At 53.1% G+C, this 24,963-nt stretch overlaps 9 protein-coding genes across 9 annotated transcripts; 5 read left to right on the top strand and 4 right to left on the bottom strand.

The window, feature by feature from the left end:
- Window positions 1-94: 94 nt before the first annotated feature.
- Window positions 95-853, top strand: J4E93_008955 (uncharacterized protein; the record flags this gene model as incomplete). The annotated part of the gene is made up of 1 exon (XM_049346851.1): window positions 95-853. One exon carries the CDS (start codon window positions 95-97, stop codon window positions 851-853), a length of 759 nt encoding a protein of 252 aa, XP_049195806.1.
- Window positions 854-1,017: 164 nt separating this feature from the next.
- On the bottom strand, window positions 1,018-2,146 carry J4E93_008954 (uncharacterized protein; the record flags this gene model as incomplete). Its single annotated transcript, XM_049346850.1, has 3 exons — window positions 1,018-1,109; window positions 1,364-1,976; window positions 2,030-2,146. 3 exons carry the CDS (start codon window positions 2,144-2,146, stop codon window positions 1,018-1,020), a joined length of 822 nt encoding a protein of 273 aa, XP_049195805.1.
- A 906-nt stretch (window positions 2,147-3,052) lies between these two features.
- On the top strand, window positions 3,053-7,468 carry J4E93_008953 (uncharacterized protein; the record flags this gene model as incomplete). Its single annotated transcript, XM_049346849.1, has 5 exons — window positions 3,053-3,093; window positions 3,275-3,288; window positions 3,336-6,313; window positions 6,364-6,994; window positions 7,047-7,468. The coding sequence occupies 5 exons, from the start codon at window positions 3,053-3,055 to the stop codon at window positions 7,466-7,468; spliced, it is 4,086 nt and encodes a 1,361-aa protein (XP_049195804.1).
- A 1,650-nt stretch (window positions 7,469-9,118) lies between these two features.
- J4E93_008952 (uncharacterized protein) lies at window positions 9,119-11,224 on the top strand (the record flags this gene model as incomplete). The annotated part of the gene is made up of 3 exons (XM_049346848.1): window positions 9,119-9,484; window positions 9,549-9,943; window positions 9,991-11,224. 3 exons carry the CDS (start codon window positions 9,119-9,121, stop codon window positions 11,222-11,224), a joined length of 1,995 nt encoding a protein of 664 aa, XP_049195803.1.
- A 521-nt stretch (window positions 11,225-11,745) lies between these two features.
- On the bottom strand, window positions 11,746-14,851 carry J4E93_008951 (uncharacterized protein; the record flags this gene model as incomplete). The annotated part of the gene is made up of 2 exons (XM_049346847.1): window positions 11,746-14,776; window positions 14,823-14,851. 2 exons carry the CDS (start codon window positions 14,849-14,851, stop codon window positions 11,746-11,748), a joined length of 3,060 nt encoding a protein of 1,019 aa, XP_049195802.1.
- A 416-nt stretch (window positions 14,852-15,267) lies between these two features.
- J4E93_008950 (uncharacterized protein) lies at window positions 15,268-17,122 on the top strand (the record flags this gene model as incomplete). Its single annotated transcript, XM_049346846.1, has 2 exons — window positions 15,268-16,383; window positions 16,430-17,122. The coding sequence occupies 2 exons, from the start codon at window positions 15,268-15,270 to the stop codon at window positions 17,120-17,122; spliced, it is 1,809 nt and encodes a 602-aa protein (XP_049195801.1).
- A 542-nt stretch (window positions 17,123-17,664) lies between these two features.
- On the top strand, window positions 17,665-19,231 carry J4E93_008949 (uncharacterized protein; the record flags this gene model as incomplete). Its single annotated transcript, XM_049346845.1, has 2 exons — window positions 17,665-18,013; window positions 18,084-19,231. 2 exons carry the CDS (start codon window positions 17,665-17,667, stop codon window positions 19,229-19,231), a joined length of 1,497 nt encoding a protein of 498 aa, XP_049195800.1.
- A 361-nt stretch (window positions 19,232-19,592) lies between these two features.
- On the bottom strand, window positions 19,593-20,805 carry J4E93_008948 (uncharacterized protein; the record flags this gene model as incomplete). The annotated part of the gene is made up of 3 exons (XM_049346844.1): window positions 19,593-20,132; window positions 20,206-20,600; window positions 20,664-20,805. 3 exons carry the CDS (start codon window positions 20,803-20,805, stop codon window positions 19,593-19,595), a joined length of 1,077 nt encoding a protein of 358 aa, XP_049195799.1.
- Window positions 20,806-22,192: 1,387 nt separating this feature from the next.
- J4E93_008947 (uncharacterized protein) lies at window positions 22,193-24,021 on the bottom strand (the record flags this gene model as incomplete). The annotated part of the gene is made up of 4 exons (XM_049346843.1): window positions 22,193-23,045; window positions 23,094-23,272; window positions 23,325-23,632; window positions 23,682-24,021. 4 exons carry the CDS (start codon window positions 24,019-24,021, stop codon window positions 22,193-22,195), a joined length of 1,680 nt encoding a protein of 559 aa, XP_049195798.1.
- Between the last annotated feature and the right edge of the window lie 942 nt (window positions 24,022-24,963).

Raw genomic sequence — 24,963 nt, 5'->3', positions numbered from 1 at the left:
CAACACAGCTTGATACCCAATTGACTTCTCGAATTTCAAAATAACAAACAACCAGTTCCCACCAACCTACACATACAACTCCAAATCAGCCATCATGGCGGCAAACAAGAAAGTCCTCATCGTCCTCTCCGACGCGTCCTCCTTCCCCCTATACAACACTGGAAGTGATGGAAAGACCGTATCTCAAGACTCAGGCTACTTCCTCATGGAGCTAGCGAAGCCTCTCCAAAAGATCCTCGACGCCGGCTACGAAGTGACATTCGCATCACCAGAGGGCAAAGAACCCACACCAGACCCACTCAGCGTATCTCTCGCAGCCTTTGCTGGAAACTACTACGAGAAGCAAAGAGAGCTGGAGCTCATCGAGCGCATGAAGAAAGAGAACGGCTTCTCGCGACCAAAGAAGTTCTCCGAGATCAGCGACGACGAACTGAAGAACTACGGCGGTGTCTTCATCCCCGGCGGTCACGCTCCTTTGTCCGACTTGGGCGACAATGCGGATCTCGGTCGCATACTCACACACTTCCACACTTCGTCTAAGCCAACGGCTGCTATCTGCCATGGACCCTGGGCCTTCCTTTCGACCAAGTACGGTCCGAGCAAGAAGTTTGAGTACGCTGGCTACAAGATGACGAGCTGGTCGGATGCCGAGGAGAAGTTGATGGAGACGATCTTCCGTGGCGAGATTGACAAGGTTGAGGGTACGCTGAGGGAAGAGGGCGCAGATATGCAGGAGGGTGTTGCTAAGTCCATGGGAAGTATTACTGTGGATAGAGAGCTTGTTACTGGTGATAACCCGATGGCGGCCAATGCGCTGGGCGACAAGTTTTTGGAGATGATGGCTGCGAAGTAAACGGGAACTGGTGGAGCGCCGGGATGATACGGTGTTATGTATGATTAGATGAGCTATGAAATCATGTCCAATGACCACGTCGCCTCTTCTTAAGCCCAGTGTTGGGCCTCATGTCGAACTCTTCCTTCCTATACCTAACCCTCATTCTCTCCTCCACATGGCCCTCAAAACCTCCCAAGCACTTCTGCGCCCTCCTCATCTTCCTCTCCACCAACCTCCTCAAACCTACCGCCGTAGGTCTTCTTGCGGGTATACTCTGATTACACAGTTCAAATATCCGGATCAAATCCCTCGTATAGTTCGGCTCATTCATCGTAGGCGCCAGCACGGGAATAGTATGCTTAGAAAAGCGACTTTGAGATGGATCTGAATGTATAGTATTAGTGATAGCCCCGTGACAAAGGCTTTGAGCCTTGTGGGGAGCGAGAAAACTGTGCATCATCTCCCAAAGTACGGTGCCCAAAGACCAGATGTCTGTTTTGCAGGAGAGCGGCTGCCTTTGGAAGTAACCGAAGCCTCGTGAGTCGGGGTCTAGGGTGTGCAGCTCGATATTGTTCTCGGGTGCAGCGTAGCCTCGGGTGAACAAGTGGTACTTCTTGGTGTACTCCTCATATCCAAAGAGCTCGAGTATGTCATCAAGGTCTGCTAGCACAGGCCGTGGAAAAGAAGCGAAGGGTTCCTGGGGTTCCACGAGGAAGATGTTGCTGGGCTTGATGTCGCGATGCACTTTTGGTATCCAACCAAAGGCTTCTGCTGCATCATCTACACCCGGCGTGTACGTCAACCCGCATGTGAGATTGTAAATTGCTTCGGAGAGTGTGATGAGTATGATCCAAAACATGGGTTCAGGAATCTGGTCGTCAGTGTCCTGCTGCCATTTCCCCGCACTGTAGTTCTCAATAATGTCGGACAGCGTGCCTGCAGAACAATAGTCCATATATCTTTTCACCTCGTACCTGTGTTTCGAAGTGAGGCCGATATGCTCGCCGTGGTCATGACACGACCAGAACCTGTGTTTTAGTATTGCGCCGGAATTGGGGAGGGTGTCGATGATCCGGCAAACTGCCTGTCGCTCGTTGAAGATGGCTCTGTCATCCGTCGTGACCTTTTTTATCACAAAGCGCTAGATAGATGTTAGTACGTATCGGCGACGGGAAAATGAATCTCGTGACTCACGTCGTGTATAGTGTTGGTCTCATCCAGCACGATGTACAAACGTATAATCACGCGTTTCTCATCATCGCTTTCGTCAGATAGGGTCTGTAAGAACTGATATCGGAGATCTGAGGCCATATTCACTATTCTGCATTGGAATTTATGCTGATGTTAGGTATTATCGTAGCAGTTTGCTCTGGTCGACTGCTCCGATGTTGGGCACATCTTGCGGTAAGTGCTGCCAGATCAGTGTACAACCGAGTTTTTCATAAAGAAGACGATCAACTCAAACAAAGGCGTCTTTGAGATGCTGCGTCGTCGTGATTTGCCAAAGCTCTTTGTCCTGAATAGCAGTAGAAGGAGCGATGTATGACGTCATCAAGTATGACGGTCGCATCTTATTGGCGTGAGAAGAGTATCGCATGTAATCTCCGTGTGTATGCGCACAACGTCAGTAATTCTCTCCGCTATATCAAGCGCCGTTGCTGATGGACAGGCAGTCGTGATGCTGTGTGTGAGAAGGTCGAGTGTCATGCTTCGCGACCTGGTCGGAAGCACCTAAGCGAAGCGCGTCGCCCCCGGTCCACGCGCCGAGCATCCTCATCCACTTTTCGCGTCAAGTATCATTCGATGATAAAGGCAGCTTCTGCAGCACCGAGGCAGAGGCAGATAGTCCAAGATAACACGACTGCAATTAGCTCTCACTGACCCCGCATCCGAACGATAGCTAACACCGATCATCCTCAACATTCCAATCATCGCCAGTGCCGTAATTGCGGCATCCATCAGACGCCTTCCCCAAGCGCAATGGTGACTGCCACTATGGGCAGGGCGCAGTGTCTGACAGCGGCAATGGGGCCTCTGATAGCACGAACGCTATTGTATTTGACAATGCTCGGCGCGGCCTCGGCGCATTAGCAGCAGCTCCAGAAAAGCATGGTTATAGTATGACGCAGGGCCATCCAGTAACCCATCATCGAGTCCTCGTTGTAAGACTGGGATAGCCTCAACCTCATCGCTGAACCGCGATTCGGCTACGACACCATGGCCACGCCTGGTTACAGACTCGGCGTTGATGTTGGAGGGTAAGTAATGATCGCCTCAATTTTGCCTCATGGACCGGTGGGAGGCCTGGACGCCCACCCGCTAGCTTCTTCCTGGCATCGGCGGCGAACAGGCAGAACTTCCCCGAATCCACAGCTGCGAGCACCTCGCGGCCTGTCTGAACACGGCCCATGTCAAGGAGCGCGGCTAACACGATCCTAGAACCTTCACCGACGGTACGGCCCTTTTCCACAAAGTAGCTTCATCTTTTAATCGAGTCTAGTCTGCGTCATCACCCCGAACGGCGAAGCGGTACGCACAAAAGTGCCGACCAACACGACGGACCAGTCGATTGGTGTGCAGGACGGAGTGCAACAGGCACGCAAAATCCTGAAAGAGAAGTACAACTGGGACGGCAAATTCGAGTACATACATCATGGCACAACCACAGGTACCAATGCGGTGCTTGAAGGCAAAGGCGCCAAATGCGGTCTCATCGTCACCAAGGGTCACAAGGACATACTGTCCACACGGCGAAGCCAGATACCAGGCGGATTAGGCTCATGGATGCACTACGAACAGCCCGACCCCCTCGTGCCTCTCGAGAGGACTGTGGAAGTCAAAGAGCGTATCAAGATTGACGGTGAAGTCTTCTACGAGCTGGACGAGGATGAATTACGAAAGGACTTGCAGGATCTGAAGAGACAGCAACCGCAAGCAATTGCCGTATCGCTGATTAATTCCTTCGCCAATAGCGCACACGAAGAACGCATCAGGGCCATATTGAGCAGCGAGTTTGGGCCAGATGTCGAGATCGTTACTTCTACAGATGTGCTGCCGGAGATCCAAGAATATGAGCGTACCGTTACGACAGCCGCCAATGCGATCGTCAAACCGGTGGTCAAGAGTTATATGCAGAACCTGCAAAAAAAGCTCGAGAAAGACACTGACACAATCCGCATCTTGAAATCCGATGGCGACCTGACTTCAACCCATCTTGCTGGCGAGACACCGGTGCGCATCCTCATGAGTGGGCCAGCTGGTGGCGTCAAGGCTGTTTCTCATCTCGTCGCGAAGAACACGCCCTACAAGAATCTCATTACATTCGACATGGGCGGAACTTCCACTGACTGCGCTCTGCTCCCGGGAAGCGATGCCATCATCCGACGAGAGACCGCGATTGGTCATCTATCAGTACGAGCACCCAGCGTGGATGTCAATACTGTAGGAGCCGGCGGTGGCTCTATCGCAATATTCAATGAATTCACGAAGACGTTGCGTGTTGGACCTGAGTCCAGCGGTGCTACACCTGGACCTGCAGCTTACGGAAAAGGTGGCACCCAAGCGACTGTGACCGATGCAAACTTGGCGTTAGGTCGCCTTCCGTCGAAACTGCTCGGTGGAAAGTTCCAGTTGGATGTCGCCGCATCTACAGCAGCAGTCGAATCGATCGCTAAGCAAATGGGTCTTGATACAGCTTCCGCAGCTGAGGGCATTATCGACCTGGTAAACGAATCCATGTACGGTGCTCTGCGGCTGGTATCTGTCGAGCAAGGTTACGATCCACGCGACTTCGCATTGGTTGCTCTCGGTGGTGCTGGTCCACTTCATGGTAACGCCCTTGGCCAGCTCCTCGGTTCCTGGCCTGTTATTGTCCCTCCCTCTCCCGGTGTGCTATGTGCTCAAGGTGATGCTATCACGAAGATGTCGCATGAGCAGAGTTGCACATACATTCGCGCGTTCTCTGAGATAACCGAGGAAGAGCTCAAAGAGACGTTATTGGATCTCAAGTCCGGCGGTGTAGGAACGATGAAGACCTCGCTTGCAGACGAAAACGCTGCTCTGCATGTCGTGTACCAAGCAGATATGCGTTACAAGGGCCAAGCTATGACACTTACTGTGGATCTGACTTCCGACGAGTTCAATAACTCCCAAAAGCTGGTGGATATATTCCGTTCCAAGTTCAACGAGGCCCACCAACATCAATTCGGCTTCTCACATGCGCATGCTGAGCTGGAAACAATGCGCTTGCGTGCTAAAGTCATTGACGCTTCCGAAGAGGTGGCCTTCAAACCCCTGGAAGATGCTCGTACTTCTGAACCTTGCGAAGACGCCATCACAGCTAAACAGGTTATCGTCTGGGATGGGAAGAAGGTCGAGGCAACTTTCTGGGATCGGTCCAAGATCAGAGGAGCTGGCAAAATCATACATGGTCCAGCGGTTGTTACTGAGATGGACTCGAACACCCTCATCCTTCCTGGATACTACGGAAAGATCGACTCCATCGGCAACATACTCATCTGGCCCACCGAGAAAAAGGAACACGGAAAGATCGCGCATACCAAAGAGGCGGCTCAAGAATTGATCAAAGAGCAGCCCATCATCGCCACTCTGATCGCCTCCGCACTGAGTTCTATCAGACGAGAAATGGATGCTCTTCTGCTTCGTTGCGCCATGAGCCCGGCGATTCGGGAACAACAAGACGAATTCAATGTCATCACCAACAGACGTGGCCAAATGCTTGTCGGTCAATTTGGGTCTTTCATACAGCAGTTTCTGGACGGTTGGAAAGGCACAGTCGAAGAAGGCGACGTGTTCGTCACAAATGATGTATACCAGACCGACGGCGCCGTATCGCATCTTAACGACGTTCTCGTAGTACTCCCCATTTACTACGAGCACAACCTCATAGGTTGGGCAGCAAATTTCGGCCACATAACTGATATGCAAGGAAAAGTACCAGGTTCTATGAGCATCAACGCCAGCACCATCTACGAGGACGGCCTTCAAGTACCTATTGTGAAGCTCTACACAAAGGGTGTCTACAATGAAACTCTCGCGACGGTACTCTTCCGCAATTCCCGTACACCAGACTGGTTTCAAAGTGACCTCATGGCGCTTGTTACCGCTTGCCGCACAGCTGCTACGCGTGTCACCGAACTATGCGGGCGCTACAGTCTGGAGGTATACGAGGCAGCTGCGGATTACCTACTGGAGCAAAACAAGCTTGCCATTAGCAGGATCATCAATGACAAGATCAGCGATGAGGTGTCAAGCTTCACTGATTTCATCGACGACGATGGTCAAGGAGTTGGTCCATATGCCATCACTTGTTCCATGAAGAAGGAGAACGGGAAGCTTATTTTCGATTGGGATGGCACTTCGCCGCAGTCCAACAGCTCGATGAACTTCTATCTGTCTATCACGTTATTAAAGATGTTCATCGGTTACCATTTGCTCGCCATCTACGATCCGTACGCTGTAAGTAAATCAAGCGCCAGAATATGACGAAACGTAACTAATTCTGGTAGGTGGTGAACGATGGATTCCATGAATTGCTAGACATCAAGATCCCGGCTGGTACCATCCTCCGTCCCGTGCGTCCAGCAGCCGTCAGTTGCCGCACTCATCTCCTCGGTCGGATCATGGACGTTTTGCAAGCGCTATTCGGCCAACAAAACCCCGCCTACCGTTGTGCAGCGGGTTTCTCCGACTCACCATATCTCTTCTACTCTGGTTTCAAGCCCGATGGCGAATTTTACTTGCTCTTCCAAATCGGGTTCGGTGGCGTGCCTGCGCGACCAATCGGCGACGGACCAGATTGTCACTGTCTCTTCCCAGCTATCAAGTCCATCCCAGCTGAGAACATCGAGCTCTACTACCCCGTCATTATCGAAGCCAACGAGGCATTGCCAGATTCTGGTGGCGCTGGTTTGTACCGCGGTGGTAATGCACAGAGGACGTTGTACAGATGGCTATGCGAAGGCGATGTCAGCACGCACGACGACCGATGGTTGACCAAGGCCTGGGGCGTCAACGGCGGAAAGCCTGGAAGTAGATCGAGAAAGGTTATCTACCGAAACAATAGCTATGGTACACCAGCCGAGAAGGACAACATGGAGTTCTGTCAATCGAAGCAAGATTTCATACACGTCTTCCCAGGTAAGTCGCACTCATAGTTCGTGTGCGTGGAACGCGAAACTGACACCCCCAGGCGACGTACTAGAATGGATAACCTGGGGCGGCGGCGGCCTCGGCGACCCCCTAACCCGCCCACCCGAACGTGTAGCCCAAGAAGTCCACCGCCGCCTCGTCACCCCCGAAGGTGCCGCAGAGAACTACGGTGTTGTCGTCGACCCGCACAACTTCACATTCGATAAATTCGCTACATCTACTCTCCGCAGTAAGAAACGCGAGGCGCGTGCCAAAGAGGGCGTCTATAGCACCGACAACACGATTGACCGCGGTGGCACGCTAAGCGAGCTTATGCGCAAGTGTGAGAAGGAGACAGGACTGAAGGCGCCGGTGCCGCAGTGGGAGAAGAGGATTTATGGTCCGCATGCTGGGTTGGAGTATGTGAGGAAGTGGTATGAGACTATGAAGAATGAGGGCATGGATAGGTGGGATAGGGCTTAGAATGGCTTTTTTGAATGACTTTGCAACTGTTTTCGATCGACGAGACTCTGAAAGAGTAGTATAGTGCTAGCTCATCGATTGCTTACAGCTTACTGGTATTCTGCGTGTCAATTGTCAGTGCCTGTCTTCAAGTGCCTCATGTTCTAATGACGTAAGGCATGGAGATAGATTATGGAGTTCTGAGGGATCAGTAATCGCGTTTGTACCAAGACCGTTGGCTGGATCTGAAATCCAGGCGGATGCTGTGAGGGATAGGTGTAGATTGGTTGGTGCGTGTAAGTTTTTGGGTGAAGTCGAGAATACATGGGGTACACCGGAGCGGGCGAAGAGGATGATTGAGATCGTTTAAGGGATGGTATCGTTCACAAAGCCCACAACCGACGTTATGCGAAGAGACTCATCAGGCTCGAGCTTCAGAGATGGAAGGGCGGACGACTCGTGGCGTTTTTGCCGATCACTGAAGACACGCGCACAAGTCGCGTGGTGTGCAGGTGCACAGTCGAGGTAGACAGCGTTGAGAGGTCTTGAGATAAGGATGGCGCAACTCTCTAGGCCACACCTCTTGCGCAGAAGTAGGGCTTCTCTTGAGTTTCTCCTCATTCGTCGCAGTCGAGATATTGAATCGCGAGAGTCGTTCTTATCGTGGAGATAAGGGGCCCTGCGCTAAAATAGCTTCCTTGGCATGCTTCATCTTGTGCTTACTTCCTCCAACCACGACACCTCAGCTGCATTTCGCCATCTCGAGAAGGCTCCCGCAATTCCCTGCGTCTTCGTCGCAGCCACATGCGCCGTTATGTTGCGACCTCGATCGCCTCTGGGCAGCGATCGTAATTCCACGGAGCGGGCCTCGAAAGCCACAACACGGACCCGCTACAGCTAAAGAGGCAGGCGACCAATGCGCCCAGCCTGACTATCTTTTCCACTACAGCTGCGGCTACACCGAAGTGTCTAATTAGTCCTTTCGTCATGCGCCTATCCGGAGTCAGAGGACCTCTCTGCGAGACAAGTCTGCTGCCGGTACATTCTCGTGTTCGTTGGCAGTCTGCAATAGTCGCTTTTTACGGGTTCCTGCAGGCAAAACAAAGGTAGCGACGCGTCTTCCCTTCCTCCTCACGGGCAAGGCGACAGCACGCTACTTCAGGGGCTTCGCCGCCTTTGTCGTCCGATACCGCAAAGGTACTTTTGCCTTCTCCATGTGAACGCATGAAACATTCGTGATCTCCCGGCCCATGGCTCTATCCGGAAGGTCAGGATCGTCGCCTCGGGCACACAATGCACGATATAATGCCCAGACCAATATAACAGGGCCTCCGAAGCTTGCCTGCCTATTTCACAGTGTCGCCAAGCCTCCGCTCTGCTGTCTCCTACCATCGCGCCGGTCGACTACGCGTGCAGCCAGTCCGAGAAAGGCAGCCGGTGATCGTTCCCTTGTCGCGTGGACGGCCTACTAATCGTACGCGCCTGGTGTTGCATCAACCATTCGCTCCGTATACTCGAAAGGGTCAGGACCGAGTGTGGAGAGTCGTTCGGGGGGTAGATGTGGCGAGGCAGCTGTTCATGTATAAGAGGAGTGCTATACTGTTTCAAAGCATTACTTTTGAGCACATCACCTGTCCCTAGTCTCTCATTTCTACTTCACTCGTTCCCACGATGCGTTCCGTACTTCTCGCGTCGCTGGCATCGCTGTCTGCCATTAGCGTCTATGGCCACCCCCACGCTTCATGGCAAGGCCGCAGCACACTTACTCGCCGCGCTGTCGACTTGGACTCGTACCGCATGAAGCATGCTGCTGCCTACAAGAACGTTGCCGAAGTTGTGGCTGATCCTAACATCAACACACTTGCGAAGCGTGCTAGTGCGGAGGACGTTGCTACCGACCTGGTCAAGGCTACGATCCCGGATGCTACCTTCCGTCTTGTCAAGGACTCGTACGTTGGCGACAACGGAGTAGCCCACTTCTACTTCAAGCAAACTGCCAACGGTCTTGACATCGATACCGCGGACTTCAATGTTAACGTAAGTCAAGGATCTCTAGGAAATGTCTACTCCCCATCTTGGATATCGTGCTAACACCACACAGGTCGGTCGTGATGGCAATGTTTTCTCTTTCGGAAACTCGTTCTACAAGGGTGCTATCCCAGCGCCGCCAAGTCTGAGCAAGCGCGACAGCGCGGCACCTGCCAATGCGCTCAAATCCGCTATTAACGTCCTTGGACTCCCAGTTTCCGCTGAGGAGGCTATCGCTGAGGCGAAGGAAGCTACCGAGACCTACGCTATCAAGAAGACTACCGGATGTGTCAGCGAGCCGGAAGCACGCCTTGTCTACCTCGTAGATGAGGAGGGCAAGCTCGCTCTTACCTGGAGAATTGAGACTGATGTCATGAGCAACTGGCTTCTTTCTTACGTCGATGCGGAAGATGGCGAGAAGGTGCACGCCGTTGTCGACTACTCTGCCGATGCTGAGTACAAGGTTTAGTAAGTAGCCACAACTACTAGATATGATCATTACTAACAACTTCTAGCCCCTGGGGTATCAACGACCCATTTGAGGGTGACCGCAAGCTTGTCGAGGACGACTTCTCTCCCGCTGCTAGTGAATTCGGTTACCACAACGATGGCAAGCAGACTTTCAAGACGACCCGTGGTAACAACGGTATCGCCCACACCAACTGGGAGAACGTCAACAGCGGATTCCTCAATTTGCCTCGTCCTCAGAGCGAGGATTTGGTCTTTGACTACCCATTCTCTCTCAACGACACCGACTGGATGGGATATGCCAACGCCTCCATCACCCAGCTCTTCTACACCGCCAACAAGTACCACGATGTTTTGCACACTCTAGGCTTCAACGAAAAGGCCGGAAACTTCGAGATCAACAACAACGGCGCTGGTGGTGCCGGCCAAGATTTCGTCTACCTGAACGCTCAAGATGGCTCCGGCAAGAACAACGCCAACTTCGCCACACCTCCTGACGGCCAACCCGCACGTATGCGCATGTACATCTGGAACACGACAACCCCTTACCGCGACAGCAGCTTCGACGCCGGAGTTGTCATCCACGAGTACACACACGGCCTTTCCAACCGTCTCACCGGTGGTCCCTTGAACGCCGGTTGCCTTTCTCTGCTCGAATCCGGTGGCATGGGCGAAGGCTGGAGCGACTTCTACGCCACCGCCATCCGCCTCAAGGCCGGCGACACCCGCAAGACCGAGTACCCCATGGGTGACTGGATCAGCGGACGTCCTCTCGGAATCAGGAACTACCTCTACTCCACCGACCTCAACAAGAACCCCCAGGTCTACTCCGACGCCGATCTCTACGAGAAGGTCCACCCTATCGGCAACATCTGGGCGTCTATGCTCTACGAAATCCTCTGGAACCTCATCGACAAGTACGGCAAGAACGACGATTGGCTCCCCAAGCTTGACAGCAAGGGCATCCCATCTGATGGCAAGTACCTCGCTATGAAGATTGTCATGGACGGTATGGCGCTGCAGCCTTGCAACCCCACTTTCGTGTCTGCCCGCGACGCGATTGTGGACGCCGACAAGGCGCTCACAGGCGGTGAAAACGTGTGCGAGATCTGGAGTGGATTCGCAAAGCGTGGTCTTGGTGAGGGTGCGGTTTACGCTCCTACTGGCCGCACGAACAGTTTCGATATTCCGGAGGGTGTCTGCGGTGGCGGCAACTCGACCAAGGCGACGAAGATGAAGATGCACAAGAGGAGAGTTCAGCCTGTTGAGCTGAAGTACTAGACGCATGGGGTTTGAGCATGAAGTGGAGTTTTGCATCGGATGTGGCGATTGTTGTTGTTGATGAGTGTATGATGATACCTGCATTGGGCGGCGTTTTAGAGAGGCATAAACTGCTTCCTGTTTCTTGAATGAATCATTATTACCTTCCATCCACATTCCAATCTCTTCTTCTCCTTCTATCGGTGTTCTAATCCTATAATACCTCTCCGCCGCTCGTAACACAGTGACAGCGACAGCGACAGCGACAGTAACCCAGTTTTTGAGTTTCACAACACATAACCATCCCATACGCATATATACTCCTTCTTGAACAGGAAGTATTTGCGCCGTCTCCAGAAACTAGAGATACGTAAGTGCGCCCGCTATACTCGTTAGTCGCTACGCCAAACAAACATGCACGACGCGCGTATCCAACCACCATCAACTGCAAAGGGCTTCATTAGGCTAAATATGCATTCTCTACTCCAGCACTCTATTTACAAAAGTCGTCGTCTACCGACTTCGCAACTTATACACCACTATCAAAGCACGATCAGATTCCCAATCTTAACCCCCTGACTCCTAAAGTAATACCTCCGTCTCACTCCTACTCCCGTTGCCCTCTTCAGTAACGCCATTGTCTCCTCGCCTCCTCCCACCATGATCATGGGAATGGGATTAGGGCGTAGTATACCGGTCGGGGTATACTGCACATCATCGAGCAGCGGCTGCACAGGCGGTTGTTGCACCGCAGCATCGGCATCGGCGGTGTACTTATTTTCCTCGGGTTCGTGTTCGGGGAAACTGACAACGATAACGAGTTGGAGGGAGGTAGCGTCGGGTGGGTAAGCGGGGATGTTGTGCAGTTTGGTCGTGAAGGAACAATCACCTCTAGGGATTGCGATGATTTGATGACTTTTTGCGACCTCGAGCGGAAGGCGGTCTGTGCAGAGAGTGGTGGGGTGGATATAGATGCTCGACCAGGTAAGCGGATTTTCCGGGCTGTATGTCACTTCTGGGTCTTTGGTGTCGGGCATGGGTGCTGCGCCGGGGCCGGTGGGGAGCGCAGCGGGGAAGAAGTGCCGTTTGATGATTGGCTGAGAATGATCCTGGGATTGAGATGCTGCGGATGTTGATGTGGGTAGCGGAGCGGAAAGCAGGGCTTGAAGCGATGAGAGGAAGGTGGCGAGGTATGACGGCTGGCTATCGAGTGCTTCGGGGTCTACTTCTAGATCGATCACGTCGGCGATGTCCATGTCGGATAGGTTGCTCGTCTCACCGAGCGCATCACTGAGAAGGTCTGCTAGCGTTTTGGAGGATGCAGGTGCAGGCTGCGGCGGTACATCGATGACCAGGTCTAACGCATGCGAATCTCGTGTTCTTGTGAAAAACGGGTCAAGCGGATTGAAGTTGTCGATGGTCGAACGAGACATGAAGACCTTCTCATCACGGCCCAGAGCTATGTTGGAGATAGCATAGATACGGAATTGCTCATCCAGGTCCAGCTGCTGTCGTATCGTACGTGGCTTTTCTTGCTCGCGAACCATGCCCAGTCTCAGCCCACTCATGGAGTTGACCAAGATGCCTTCCTGTACTCTTTGGAGCGCACCTACCAGCGATGTGCTTGGCATGTTGGGGAACGAAAGATCAAAGGTCGTCCTGACAGCCAACGGTGAACTGGTGGCGTTGTGCGGAATGAGCTCGGGTGGCAAAGTCCATGGATAGTAAGTGTAATTGGAAGGCGAACGTATGTCTGATAAAGAAATGCTGGGATGGTCGGCACTGAACTCGACGAGTGGTGACTCAAGTGTCTCGATGGTCGGCATTAGATGTAGTCTGGCAAGGCTTGCAGCATGCCAAACGTCGGTCCGAGCGGCTGTCGCAGAGATACTTAAAGGCAAGAGAGCTGGCGGAAGAGGGCATGTCTGAGGTACCTCTAGGATTGGATCAGGATCTGACCGCGTCTTTTGAGTGGGACGAAGTCTCTTCGGAATGATCAATGGGTGCCCTTCAGTCGTGAACACAAACGGCGCGTCCCAGGTATTGAGCGGATGCGACGGGTCGAAAAGCAGAAAGAGGTATTTCGCAGTTTCACCAAGGAAGAAGCTCTCCATGCGATCGTTCAGTTCTCCAGTACGTACATCCTGCAGACCGGCCCACCCGCACTTAGTCCAGCAACGTCTTTTGATATCGCGCAACGCCATTTCTCCGACATGGAGATACCAAGGGTCTTTCGTAGCTTGGTAGAGGTACCAGGTCGATTCAATCCACTCGGGTCGACCGCCCCACCAACGAAGGCCATGCTCAATACTGCCGGTCGCAGTTGACCATCTCTCAGGCATGGCGGAATAGCGGGTCCAGAGAGCAGTGTAGAGCAGATGCGTCTCGATAGCCTCATCAAGCTTGCCGGCCATAGTCAGGAGCCCTTGGTAGAATGCGCTCAGGCTGTCGACCCAAAAGGCCCTAATCGCACCAGTGTATAGATCTACTTGGGCGTAGTGAGGATGCTGGTGTTGCGCTCCGCGATAAATCTGTCTCCGAATGCCATCGTGAGCGTCGAGCCAAGTAGCAAGAAACGCCTCAGGGGAATCAGTAGTCTCGCGTGATTTGTCGAAAGGTAGTCCGGAGAGAAGAATATGCGACTTGAGGGCATACTCAAAGAAGCTGTCAATGCCCGCTCCAATTCCCGTGTAAGAATTCACCCATTGTCCTGTCTCGGCGTCGATACCGGCGCCAATAAGCCCAATGCTGCTTCTGCGGTGCCATACAGCCCAGAAGGCGTCTTTCGCCAGTCTTTCGTATTTTGGATCGCCAGTAAGTCGACTGAGAACAGAGAACTCGAGGACTAGACTCCCGGCGCCAGCGCTGCACGTCTCAGTAACTTCGGTCCCTTTATCGCTTGGGTCCCTGCCGCATTGGCCATGCTCGGCGTCCATATTGTTTGGTGATTTCGCATAGAAGGGTACTCCGTATCGGAGGTTGACTCGAGGGTATGGCAGGCCAGTTGGCGTGTTGAAGGCTGGCAGCAGTCGATCCGTGAGGTCTACAGCAAGCCGTAGAAGTTGTCCATCGTAAACGAACCCATTGGGCCAGGATATCCCTTCACGCCCTCCTTTCTTCTCTGTCCTTGCATCGTAACCTCGGATGGGCAGATCTCCGACTGCAAACTGGTGTGCACTGAGCAGTCCACCAACACCACGGATGACCGTCTCAAAGACCTGCACTTTGCTGTCCAAATCGAAGCCCCTCGCTCTTGTCCCACGACCGCGAGGTCCTGACGAACCATCTCCGTAATTCTCTACCAATAACTTAACACCCTCTTGGAAGTCCTCTAACGGTCTATTGGATCCGACGGCATCGTTCTCGGGCGTGGAAGCGAGGATAGCGAGCGTCGACAGGCTGTCTATCAGCGTCAAAGAGTAGTTTCCGAGCACGTCGTTGACCTCGATATGGGCGGGGTTATGGCGATCGCGAGTGAGGGGTGCGCAAGTGAGTGGTCGTAGTTCGTCTTCTGGGAAGGCATGTTCCATGTAGTTGTCGAAACCATGGTAGAAGATGTCGCGTGTCTCTTGTCTGCGGAATTAGTACACATGTGACATTGATGATTCAGTAAAATTACCTCAGTTCTGCTATGGCTTCATCGGTCATGCCATGAGCGGGCGTCGTCCAGCAGCCTATAGATAGCAGGAGGATGCATAGTAGCTGAAAGGGTGCTCCTCCGGGCATTGGCGCATGTCGCCGCAGAGGCCTTCCAGTCAGTCGCATGGGCAAAAAGGTCCCTGTGAGGCGACATGTGACTCGAGTCTGTCAACAGCGGGAGGCGACGAGAGGGTTGGTGTTTAAGCGGGGCCACATGTTCGGCGTTCCTGCTAGACTGGTGAAGCCACGATTGCCATAGGACACGGGCGAATTTCTGGCGAGGGAGCAGCGTCATTGCGCCAAGCCCTGCTCCATCAATTATTTCATCGCAGGACCGCCGACACCACAGCCCCCATGTGCCCGGCCCATGTTTCCTGGAGGCGCGTTTTCTTCTTAATTTGTATTTTATCCCCTCTTCTATCGCCATGCTCCCTAGAACCGCCTTCCGCGCCCTGCGCATGCAGTCTGCACTGGCAGCGCCGCGCATCACACCCATAGCTTCCACCTCGCAATGGACGCGCACATATGCCAAGGTTGGCAAGCCAAAAGACAACACCTGGAAACCCTCAGATCCCATCAAGTTCGATGAGAACAACAAGGCGCGGCGTAACCCGGTCAGCCCTTCAGAGCAGCCCGAATTCGACACAGAATCAGCGCCTGAGAAGAACACAACACCCACACAGCCCTCAAGACCAGTAGAGAGCGCAACACAGGCCTCGAAAGATGCCGGAAAGGACTTCAAGATGTCGGAGCAGGAGGAGATGTCGGGGCCCAAGTCGCCCAGCGAGAACACCGACCCCACCACCGAAAGCCCAGAGTCGCAACAACCGCAAAAGCCACTACCGGACCTGCGATACGGAATCCCCTCGACGTTCGCCGAGGAGCATGCTGAAGCTGATGGAAAGGCGAAACGAGACCCCAACGACCCCAACGAGCTCTACGAAGACCCCACATCAGGCGCTGCGGGAGGCCGAGAGGGCGGCAGTGGCGGCGAACTGCCCAAGTCCGCATACGAAACCAGTACCGACAGGCGGCGGAACCGTGTCGCGAACTGGTCCTACCTCGGTATGCTACTTTTCGGCACAACGGGCGCGCTCTTCATGGGCCGAAACTGGGAGAACGAAGAAGAGGAAGCCGCACACATCGATGCTCCCAATGGCTGGACATTGGGCGGCATGTACGCCCGTGCGGCTGCCCGCATCAACGGACAAAAGGCATACTACACGGAGCCTACCTTCCAGAAGTTGCTACCAGACAAGGACAAGATCCCCGGAGGCGCACCAGAACTTACTCTGGTACTCAGTTTGGAAGACCTCCTGCTACACTCAGAATGGACCACCAAGCACGGCTACCGATTAGCAAAGCGACCTGGTCTTGACTACTTCCTCCGATACCTCAGCTCGCAATACGAACTCGTCATCTTCACTTCCGTCAAGTCCATGGATGCCGACCCCATCATCCGCAAGCTCGACCCCTTCCGTCTCGTCATGTGGCCACTGTTCCGCGAGGCTACCCGCTTCGAGAAGGGCGAGTACATCAAGGTACGTTTGTTGTCTATAGTACGAGATTCCTGCTAATGATCCCTAGGACCTCTCCTACCTCAACCGCGACCTCTCCAAAGTCATCATGATCGACACCGACCCCTCGCACGTCAAGCTCCAACCCGAAAACGCCATCATCCTGCCCAAGTGGAAGGGCGAGCCCGGCGACAAGGGCCTCGTAGCTCTGATCCCCTTCCTCGAATACCTTGCCATGATGTCTCAAACCGGTACACCGATCGACGTCCGCACCGTTCTCAAGTCGATGGAAGGCAAAGACATTCCCATCGAATACGCCCGTCGCGAAGCCAAACTCCGTGAACAATTCCAGCGCGATCTTGAGCAGCAGAAGAAGAAGACCAAGGGCAGTGCCGGTGGCATGTTCATGAAAAGTCTGGGTCTCGACGGACCGAAACAAGGCATGGTTCTCGGTGACCAAAACATTAGCCAGGGCATGTCAGAGGGCAAGATGATGATCGACATGTACCGCGACTTCAACAAGCAAAACTACGTACATCTGGACAAGCAGATCCGCGAGAACGGAGAGCAATGGCTCAAGGAGATGGCCGAAGAGGAGAAGAAGATGCAGGAAGCTCAACTTAACGATATGAAGGCAGGCGCATTCAGTTGGTTGGGTGCAGGTAACTCGGCGCCTCAAACGGCGACTGTACCTTCGGCAGCGAGCGCACCTGAGGCGGCAGCTAGCCACCAAGAGGGAGTACCACCTACCCAGACACGGTAGAGGAGCTGCGGAATGTACGTTTAAGGATTTGAAAGATACCACGAAAAGATACTGTTCCACTCTGATGCGGATATGACAGGGGTAATCAACCCGGGAATGGGTGTCCTGGATATCTATTACATGTACTATATATGTTGGAATAAATGACATGAACGTAGACACCACTGTCATGGCTGATTGTTTTGACGGTCACCCAGATGCACCTGGTGAACTACACTCGTGAGAAACTAAATCGAACAAAGTACGTGCACAAACTGTTTGCAAAAAGCCCCCAGACTCAGGCGTTATAGAAGAAAAACGCATAACGATGCTACAACTTTGGTGTGCCTCGGCCCACGGCTTTAACACCGGAGCTAAAGGTGGGGCAGATTCCTCCTCCGTCAACCATCTTCCAGCCGCCCGTACCGCACTTCTCTAGAGCTACCTAAGCTCTGCAATCGCGTGCCCTCGCTACCATGTTCCAGTTCACCTCTCTCGTAACCAACCCCTTCGCATCCAAACCCAAACCCAAACCACCCCAGGAACCCCCTTCACCGCCCACAATGTCCGAAGACACCACCCCCAACACCACACCAACCCCATTCCCCTTCCTACGCTTGCCCCTAGAACTCCGCGAACAAATCTACTCCATCTACTTCACGCCCGCCGACCACCTCGTCCGCAGCGAGGAACTCGAAGCCAAAGGCTTCTACGGTGGCGTCTACCAATGGGACTTCAACCTCTGGCTCGCCAACAAACAAATCTATGCCGAAGCGAAGAAAGTATGGAGAAGAGAAAATGTCTTCGTCAAGATTGCTACTCCATGGCCGAGCGCGGGTATGTATCGAGTTTATCTGATGGCTACGGATGGTGTGCCAGAGCAATTGGAAATGACCGGTCGCCGCGGACGCCGTGAGCCTTTCCCTTGATTTTCTCTGTTTGTCCGATGTGCATGGCTGATATACCAACGCTGTAGTTTTAGTGAACCACATCTCCTCCGAGGGTCTTGTGCCGATCGTTTGCACGGATGCGCGCGCCGATGCGTTCAACGACTTTCATGCTGTTGTGCAGATTACCGCGCCGTTTCATGGCGAGGTACCTGAGCATATGGTTGTTATGCTTGTGGATGACTTGCCCCTTTTTACCAAGACGTGGTATTATAGCGCGTTGTCTTACCCTATGCTTAACGAGCGCCTATCTACTACGTTCGTTCTGCGGGATCCGTATGCCGAGAATGGCGGAGAGGTAGACATATCGGCTGAACAGCAGGAACCCAACATACCCCTCCCTCTGCAACGCAAGCTCCTCCTCCCATTCGAACACGTAAAAGGCCTCAACAGTACCCACATCCATGGCTACTCCCCCGTCGTCCGCGAAGAACTTGCCAGCCTCCAAGCCATCCCGATCCCCACACTGCACGAAAGCGTCGAAAACGCTACAGACCACATGCTAGCTGGCGATGTGCTCCTCGCCTCAGCGACTCCCTCTCCTACCAACACTCTCACCACTGACGAAAAGCACACCGCCGCCCAACAAGCCCTCGACCTCTACAACAAAGCCTTCCACTCGATCCATATCCTCATCTCCGGCCGCACCCGCCGCGTCCTGGCCGACGACTTCTTCCACGAAGCCATAACCACGGGTCGTTACGCTGGCCAAACCGGCATAACCATCCGCGTCGTCCTCCGCCTCAAACTCGTCTCTCGCACCATCGCCGCCTACAATGCTCTCGGTCAGTACGCCGAAGCCGCCTTTTGGGGGTTCCGCAGCATAAAAATCCTGCAAGAATCTCTAAACCCCGATTTTGAACATTTCTTGACGGAGTTCTTGGAGGGCAGCGATGTAGGCTGGATTTACGTGAGGGCTGGATTGGCGTTTTGGCAGATGGAGAGGGATAGGGAGGCTTGGATGGGCGAGTGGATTGGGTATGCGGAGGAGCCGTTAGCGGGAAGTGAGCGGTTGTGGCAGGAGGCGAGGCGGTATGTTAAGAGTGCGGCAAGGGAAGGCGTGAGGAAGGAATTGCAGGGATATGGTGTGCCCGGGGTTCATTTGATGTTTGGGGATTTTAAGAGTAGGGAGGAGGCGGAGAGTATGGTTGCGGATGATGGGAGTAGTACTAGCGAGGAATGAGGACGTCTGTTGTATCTGGAGGAGAGAGCAACTCTTTATAAAATGAGATTCCTATTACAGTCTTCTTCCCAATTGACTAAAGATCGTCGAAGAAGTTCGTTCTTTCCTCATTAAGGAGAAAATGTGAACGCTTATTCGCTTTTCAATCAGTCCCCTAACATGATAGCTGCAACACCTCCAAATATCATAAACAACCCAGGATTCTCATGTCATCATATCATCATATCATCATATCATCATCCTGGATCATGCACGTTGTAGACCTTGTTTCAAGAATCTCGTAGATTATAAACATAGGGTGTTCCTACCATCTCTCAGTCCAGTCATCACTGTTACCCATCCATCCCACACACACGCACACTCAAAGCCCATACAAAAACGTCATCTTCGCATCCGCATACCTCGTCACATCCAGCCTCTCCGCCTCAACAGCCTGCACGCTCTTCCCCCTCCTCCACGCCACTTTCCTCCTATTCACCCTGACAAGAATAAACCTATACGCCGTATACCCCAGCAACGCCGCGACCACAAACCCCAACGTACCATAAAACGGCACCAGGTACCTCGGCGCATACTTCTTCTTATACAACTGCGCGCCCACCACACCAGCGAGGTTACCGAAGCCGTTGACACCCAAGACGAGGGAACGTTTTCCTGGCTCGGGGTTGTTGCCGCTGAGCCAGGCGACGGTTAGGGGCGCGGAGATGTAGGAGCCTGAGAGGAGGATGCAGAGGCCTGCGTATTGGGCGGAATGGGAGGGGGCGGTGACGGTGATGATGAGGCCGATGAGCGAGATGAAAATGCCGGTTATGATGTGGTAGCCGCGTTCTTTGCGGTGGTCGGATGATAGGGCGAAGAGGTAGAGTCCTATTGCGCCGCAGACGAAGGGGGGGACGGACATCTAAACGACTTAATATTAGTTTTCATCTCAAGAACAGAGTATATGCGTTATGGGTTTGCGTGCATAAACATACCAAATTCGCATCCAAACTCGAATACCCCAACCCCTGCACCACCATGGGCATGAAAACCGAAAAAGCCTGACTAGGCACACTCGCACAGATATTAAAAAACAGCAAGAACCACAACTTCCAATCCCTCGCCGTCTCCCTTGCATCTCGTCTCGTCAGCCTCTCCCTCTCCACGCCATCCCTTCCAAAATCATGCGAAGTCCACGCAGAATTATCCTTGATGATGCGTTGAACGGCGAAGACTTTCTCTTCGTGGCTGAGAAACCATGCTGAGCCTGGTCCGGCTGGTAACCAGAACCACGCGAGTATGGCGATGAGGATGGTTAGACTGCCTTCGATGATGAAGAGATACTGCCAGTTATGCAGACGTGTGTTGTTGAGGTGGAAAATACCGAATGCTTGGTCCGTATTAGCACATACATACATACTACGGTATTACTGAGTAAGGCAAGGTAACATACCAATAGACCCCGAGAACGCGCCGGCAATAGCGTATTGGCCGTAGAAAAGACCAATTCTAACGGCCATGTCGTAGCGCCCGTAGAAGGTGGAGAGGTACGCGATGGCTGTGGGATAGAAGCCTGCTTCGAAGGCTCCGATCATTAAGCGGACGGCGATGAGGCGACGGGGGCCGCGGATGAAGGCGTGGGCTAAGGTGAAGATGCCCCATCCGATCTATCTTTGAGTATCAGAAATGCGAGTTTGAAAATGACGATATTGTAGACTTGCCATTATGATAGTAATCCAATGCTTTGCGCCCAGCCATCTCCCCACCGCCGCCGACGGAGGCTGGAGTAACACGAATGTGACGAAGAAGAGCGAGACTGCTAAGTTGAGATCGTCCGGAGTTGCGCCGATGTCTTTTGTGAACCCTGCATGTAAGACGTTAGGAGAACCGTTCCTTTGGTGTTCGTAGGATCAGCATAATGGGGTTGATCTGATCGATCTAAACATACCTTGCGTCTCCGCATTCCCAACATTCGATCGATCTAATCCATTGAACAGGTACAACAGGGACAAGCAAGGTAAAAGTGCAATGTCCATTTTTCGGTTCACGCGACTGGACATGCAACGCTCCTCTGGACCAGGGGCTTCCTCGTCTGTCAATGATGGAGTTTGGTTTCCCAAGTTGACCGTAGAACTCATGACTGCCGATTTGCTGTTGCTGCGAACACAAGTGGAAATAAGAGGATCTCTTTCTTCTCTAGTAGTAGAAACCATAGTAAAGGCAAGTTCCGCGCGATCAAGAGGCCAAGCTTTCCCTAGGTAAAAGACGCCCTTGACCATTTTCCTCATTCACAAGTACGTAATTGCTTTGGTGAGGCTCTTCAGCTCCCAGGACCCTAGTCTCTGGCCTCCCGTGACCCATTGTCGATATGTTACCGCTTCTTTTCACCCCATTGAATTTGTCCGATCAAAGGGTGGTTATACAGCTTGGCCTGCAGGAGCCTCCAGATCGAAGCGTGCCGGGCTAAGCTTGACCAATCGGAGCCCACCGCGCAAGGTGCGACCCCTGCTCGCCGGGTGGGTTTGACTATGACACCTCGGACGAGAGCCAAACGCTGTTTTTGCATATGGTTGCTTATCTCGACAAGAATGGTAAAAGGGCTTTCGTGGAGGCAAAGCTGAATTGGAGATGATGACATCGTCTACTGTCATCGAATGGCCGTCGCGATAATACGGAGTAGTAGAAACTTCTCGAAACGATCTTCCCTATGCCCTCGCCGCGCGGCAGCTCGAAGCAGGAACTTTATGCACTACACGTGCCGTTACCAAGTTCTTGTCTCGTTTATCGGTTATAGCGTCGACCGGCCCTTGATGGTCCAGCAGGGTGGTAAGAGCTACTTTGCCTTCGGGCGTTTCCTCATCAAGGTCACTGCAGTGGCGTGATTGGTTGTACATTCCGCGGGCATAAGAGGGCGCCGCGGGGAGAATAAGGTTTCTGATTAATCACTCGTCCGGGTAGCATTCCCGGTGGATGAAGTCCGTTTCAAATGAGTAAGCTGTTATGTAGCTTCAATCCGTCACTCTGCATCCAGGTTCGTAGCTCCTGGTACACAGTGCCAGCTGTGGTGTTCGATGGATTTCCTTGAAGTTCTGCGCCTCGTTGCGCATTGTACTGCGGTGCGGGTGTGTTGATAACGAGACCGGGGTCGTTGCTTTGCTCGAAGTGGCCATGACCATGAGAGAGGTAGCGGTCAACAAGAGCCTTGAGATCTTGCAGGACTTTGTAACAGTCTCTGGGGTAGTTAGTACCGGTCCTTGACTCCTCCTCGAAGGTGCGCATCGCAAAGTCTATCTCCAAGGTGTACACGGGAGTGTTAAACGCGGTAGCCGTGGGCGCAGTGCTGGAAGAGTGGAGAATCTGATCTAGTATCAAGATAACAGCTGCGTTAAACACGAAGTGTAGACCGGCTTGCAGCAGCTTCCTTGTTGATCGCAATCGCTTGGCTAAAAGCAAATTTCGCTGGGCAGCCTCTGGACAGGCCTGAACATATTTGCTGTGTGCATGTTGCTGCACAGACCACGAACCATTCATGTAGCGTTCAGCCACGGCTTGCTTGACAGCGGCCAGGAGAATAGGCCGAGTCGTGAGGACGATGAGTTGGTTGTACGCTAGATGGAGGGACAGAACCGCGGGGTCAGCGTCAACGTCAATAGCTAGCACAGGCGGTAGGTTGAGCTTCCAGTTTTCGAGTTGATCCAGAGCCTTGTCCACGTTCAAGGTTGAGTAGCCACGTTGGTAGTGTCGTGGAGCGATCTTGAATGTTTCGCAGACGATGTAGCCAGAAATGCGAGACAACTCTACATGTGCTCGGAGGCCTGCGCATGGCGGCATTGAGCTGAGAAGTTTAGCGACGCTCTCCGGTTCACATGTATCGAATACTTACGGCACGTCACATGGTAGAGGGAGCCTGATAGCTTCATCGAGTAGGGTTGGCGGACGACCCATCAATACGGAAAGCCATCTGTCCAGTATGTAGAGTGTCCAGAACTTGCGTTTGCTCGCTTCATCATTGCAAGACCTGAACGCACCATGTATAATGGCAATGTGAATCGCTAAACTGACCTGAAGACTGTTAGCGCGTGTCTTGTCTGCAGCTTTTCGAGGTCTCTCTTACATATACGTATGCTGCATCTCTGCGGTTCAGCTCGATGAGGTAGAAGCCCATGAGAGTCAATACAGGGACGTCATCCAGGGTGAATCGCACAGTATCTAATGGATTCCCAAGGAGCTTTCGCGCACGTTTGAAGTACGCCTCTCCCGCATGCTGGTCTGAGCGTCGGAAAGACTGATGACCGAAAGACGTAGCTAGGGCGAAGCAGACATGATAGAAGGCTAAGCGTCGGTGAGTGTCGTCTGTCGTCATTGCACTCAGCAAGACGGAAGGAGCCGCAGACGTGGGGAACTGGGTGAGATCGCCCCACCCTGGGTGAACATTAGTGAAAGCACAGTCAGTAATCCACGCATAGCTTACAGTATATCCCGCCGGACAGAAACTCGCCATTGCCATCCTGGATGTAGGCTCGCAGTTGGGCAAGCATCAATGCCATGTCGTCCTGATCCGGAAGCCATAACGGGTCCACGCTTGGATTCGGGATTGGCCGCGAGTCGTATGTCTGATAGCGTCCAATTGAAGCAACGAATGAAGATCCATCCGCCGACTCGGGCTGAAAGGTCAGAGGAACCAGCGTAAGCATGAATTGCTTTAGGTAATCCAGGAACGTTGCTCCAGATGTTTCACCAAAGAACCTCGGGGTGCCACAAGGGTCAACAAGCAGGCGGCCATCGTTCGTATCGGCTTGATCCAGCTCCATTGAGACAGATAGAAAAGTCGGCGCGGTCGAACGCGTTCCTGATCCGCCATGGTCGAGCTGTCCAATGATCTCGGCGGCGTGTTCAGGTGCTGCAATCTTGAAACCTGTTTCGAGTGCTGCACATCGCGCTCGCAAGCGTTCGAGCTCGTCTTTGAGAGAGTGCTTATCTGATTCTGGTGCTGGGTACTCGCATTCGCGTGAAGTTTTGCTGCATCGTTGGCACGGCTGCTCCCCCGAGCACCGAACTCGACGAACGTTGCACGCGTTGCATCTGCGCTCGTACGTCAGTGATGAGTTTGAGACGCGTGTTTGCACGGTGCATGACTTGAGCGTTGCGCGTTCGATGCTGCCACCGAGCCCTGCTGACGTATGCGCTTGCTAATTGCCTGGGCGACATCCGTCGGCACCGTAGTACCAAGAAACCACAACCAGTACCAATGCGAATCATGAGGCTGGGAATTTACTCACGCTCTTACGACGCGCTTTCGTAACGACGGGTCGACCTTGTGTCGTCTTGGATTAACAGGCAAGCGCTGCGGCTGGGGAGAAGAAGATTTGGAGGAAGGTGTGAAGTTGGACTGCATTTCGGACCGAACGGTTCAATTCTGTCGGTAGTACACTGGCTGCCATGGATTGTGTGGGGAGAGATTGTGGGTGAGGAACAGTAGCACCGAAGAAGGGAAGACGCGAAAGATGTTCGGAGGCGTGCAGTTGGCGGCTCCTGGACCCCACGAGCCTAGTTACACGGCACGTCACCGCCATCGTTGTGTTGAGTCTTTCTTAAAGACAGCTGTGGCACTGGCAATTGCAGTGAAAGCGAAGAGGTCAAATTCGCGAATGCGATAAAAGAAAAATGCGCTCCATGTGCCACATGTTGATTGCCTTCACGATCCAATCACACGATCTGGGTGTGCCTCCATAGGAACCGGAGGGCGCGATAGC

Source organism: Alternaria ventricosa (assembly GCF_023758065.1).
Source record: "Alternaria ventricosa strain BMP 2768 chromosome Unknown scaffold_19, whole genome shotgun sequence".
Taxonomy (NCBI): domain Eukaryota; kingdom Fungi; phylum Ascomycota; class Dothideomycetes; order Pleosporales; family Pleosporaceae; genus Alternaria; species Alternaria ventricosa.
This window is presented reverse-complemented; position numbering and strand designations above follow the sequence as displayed.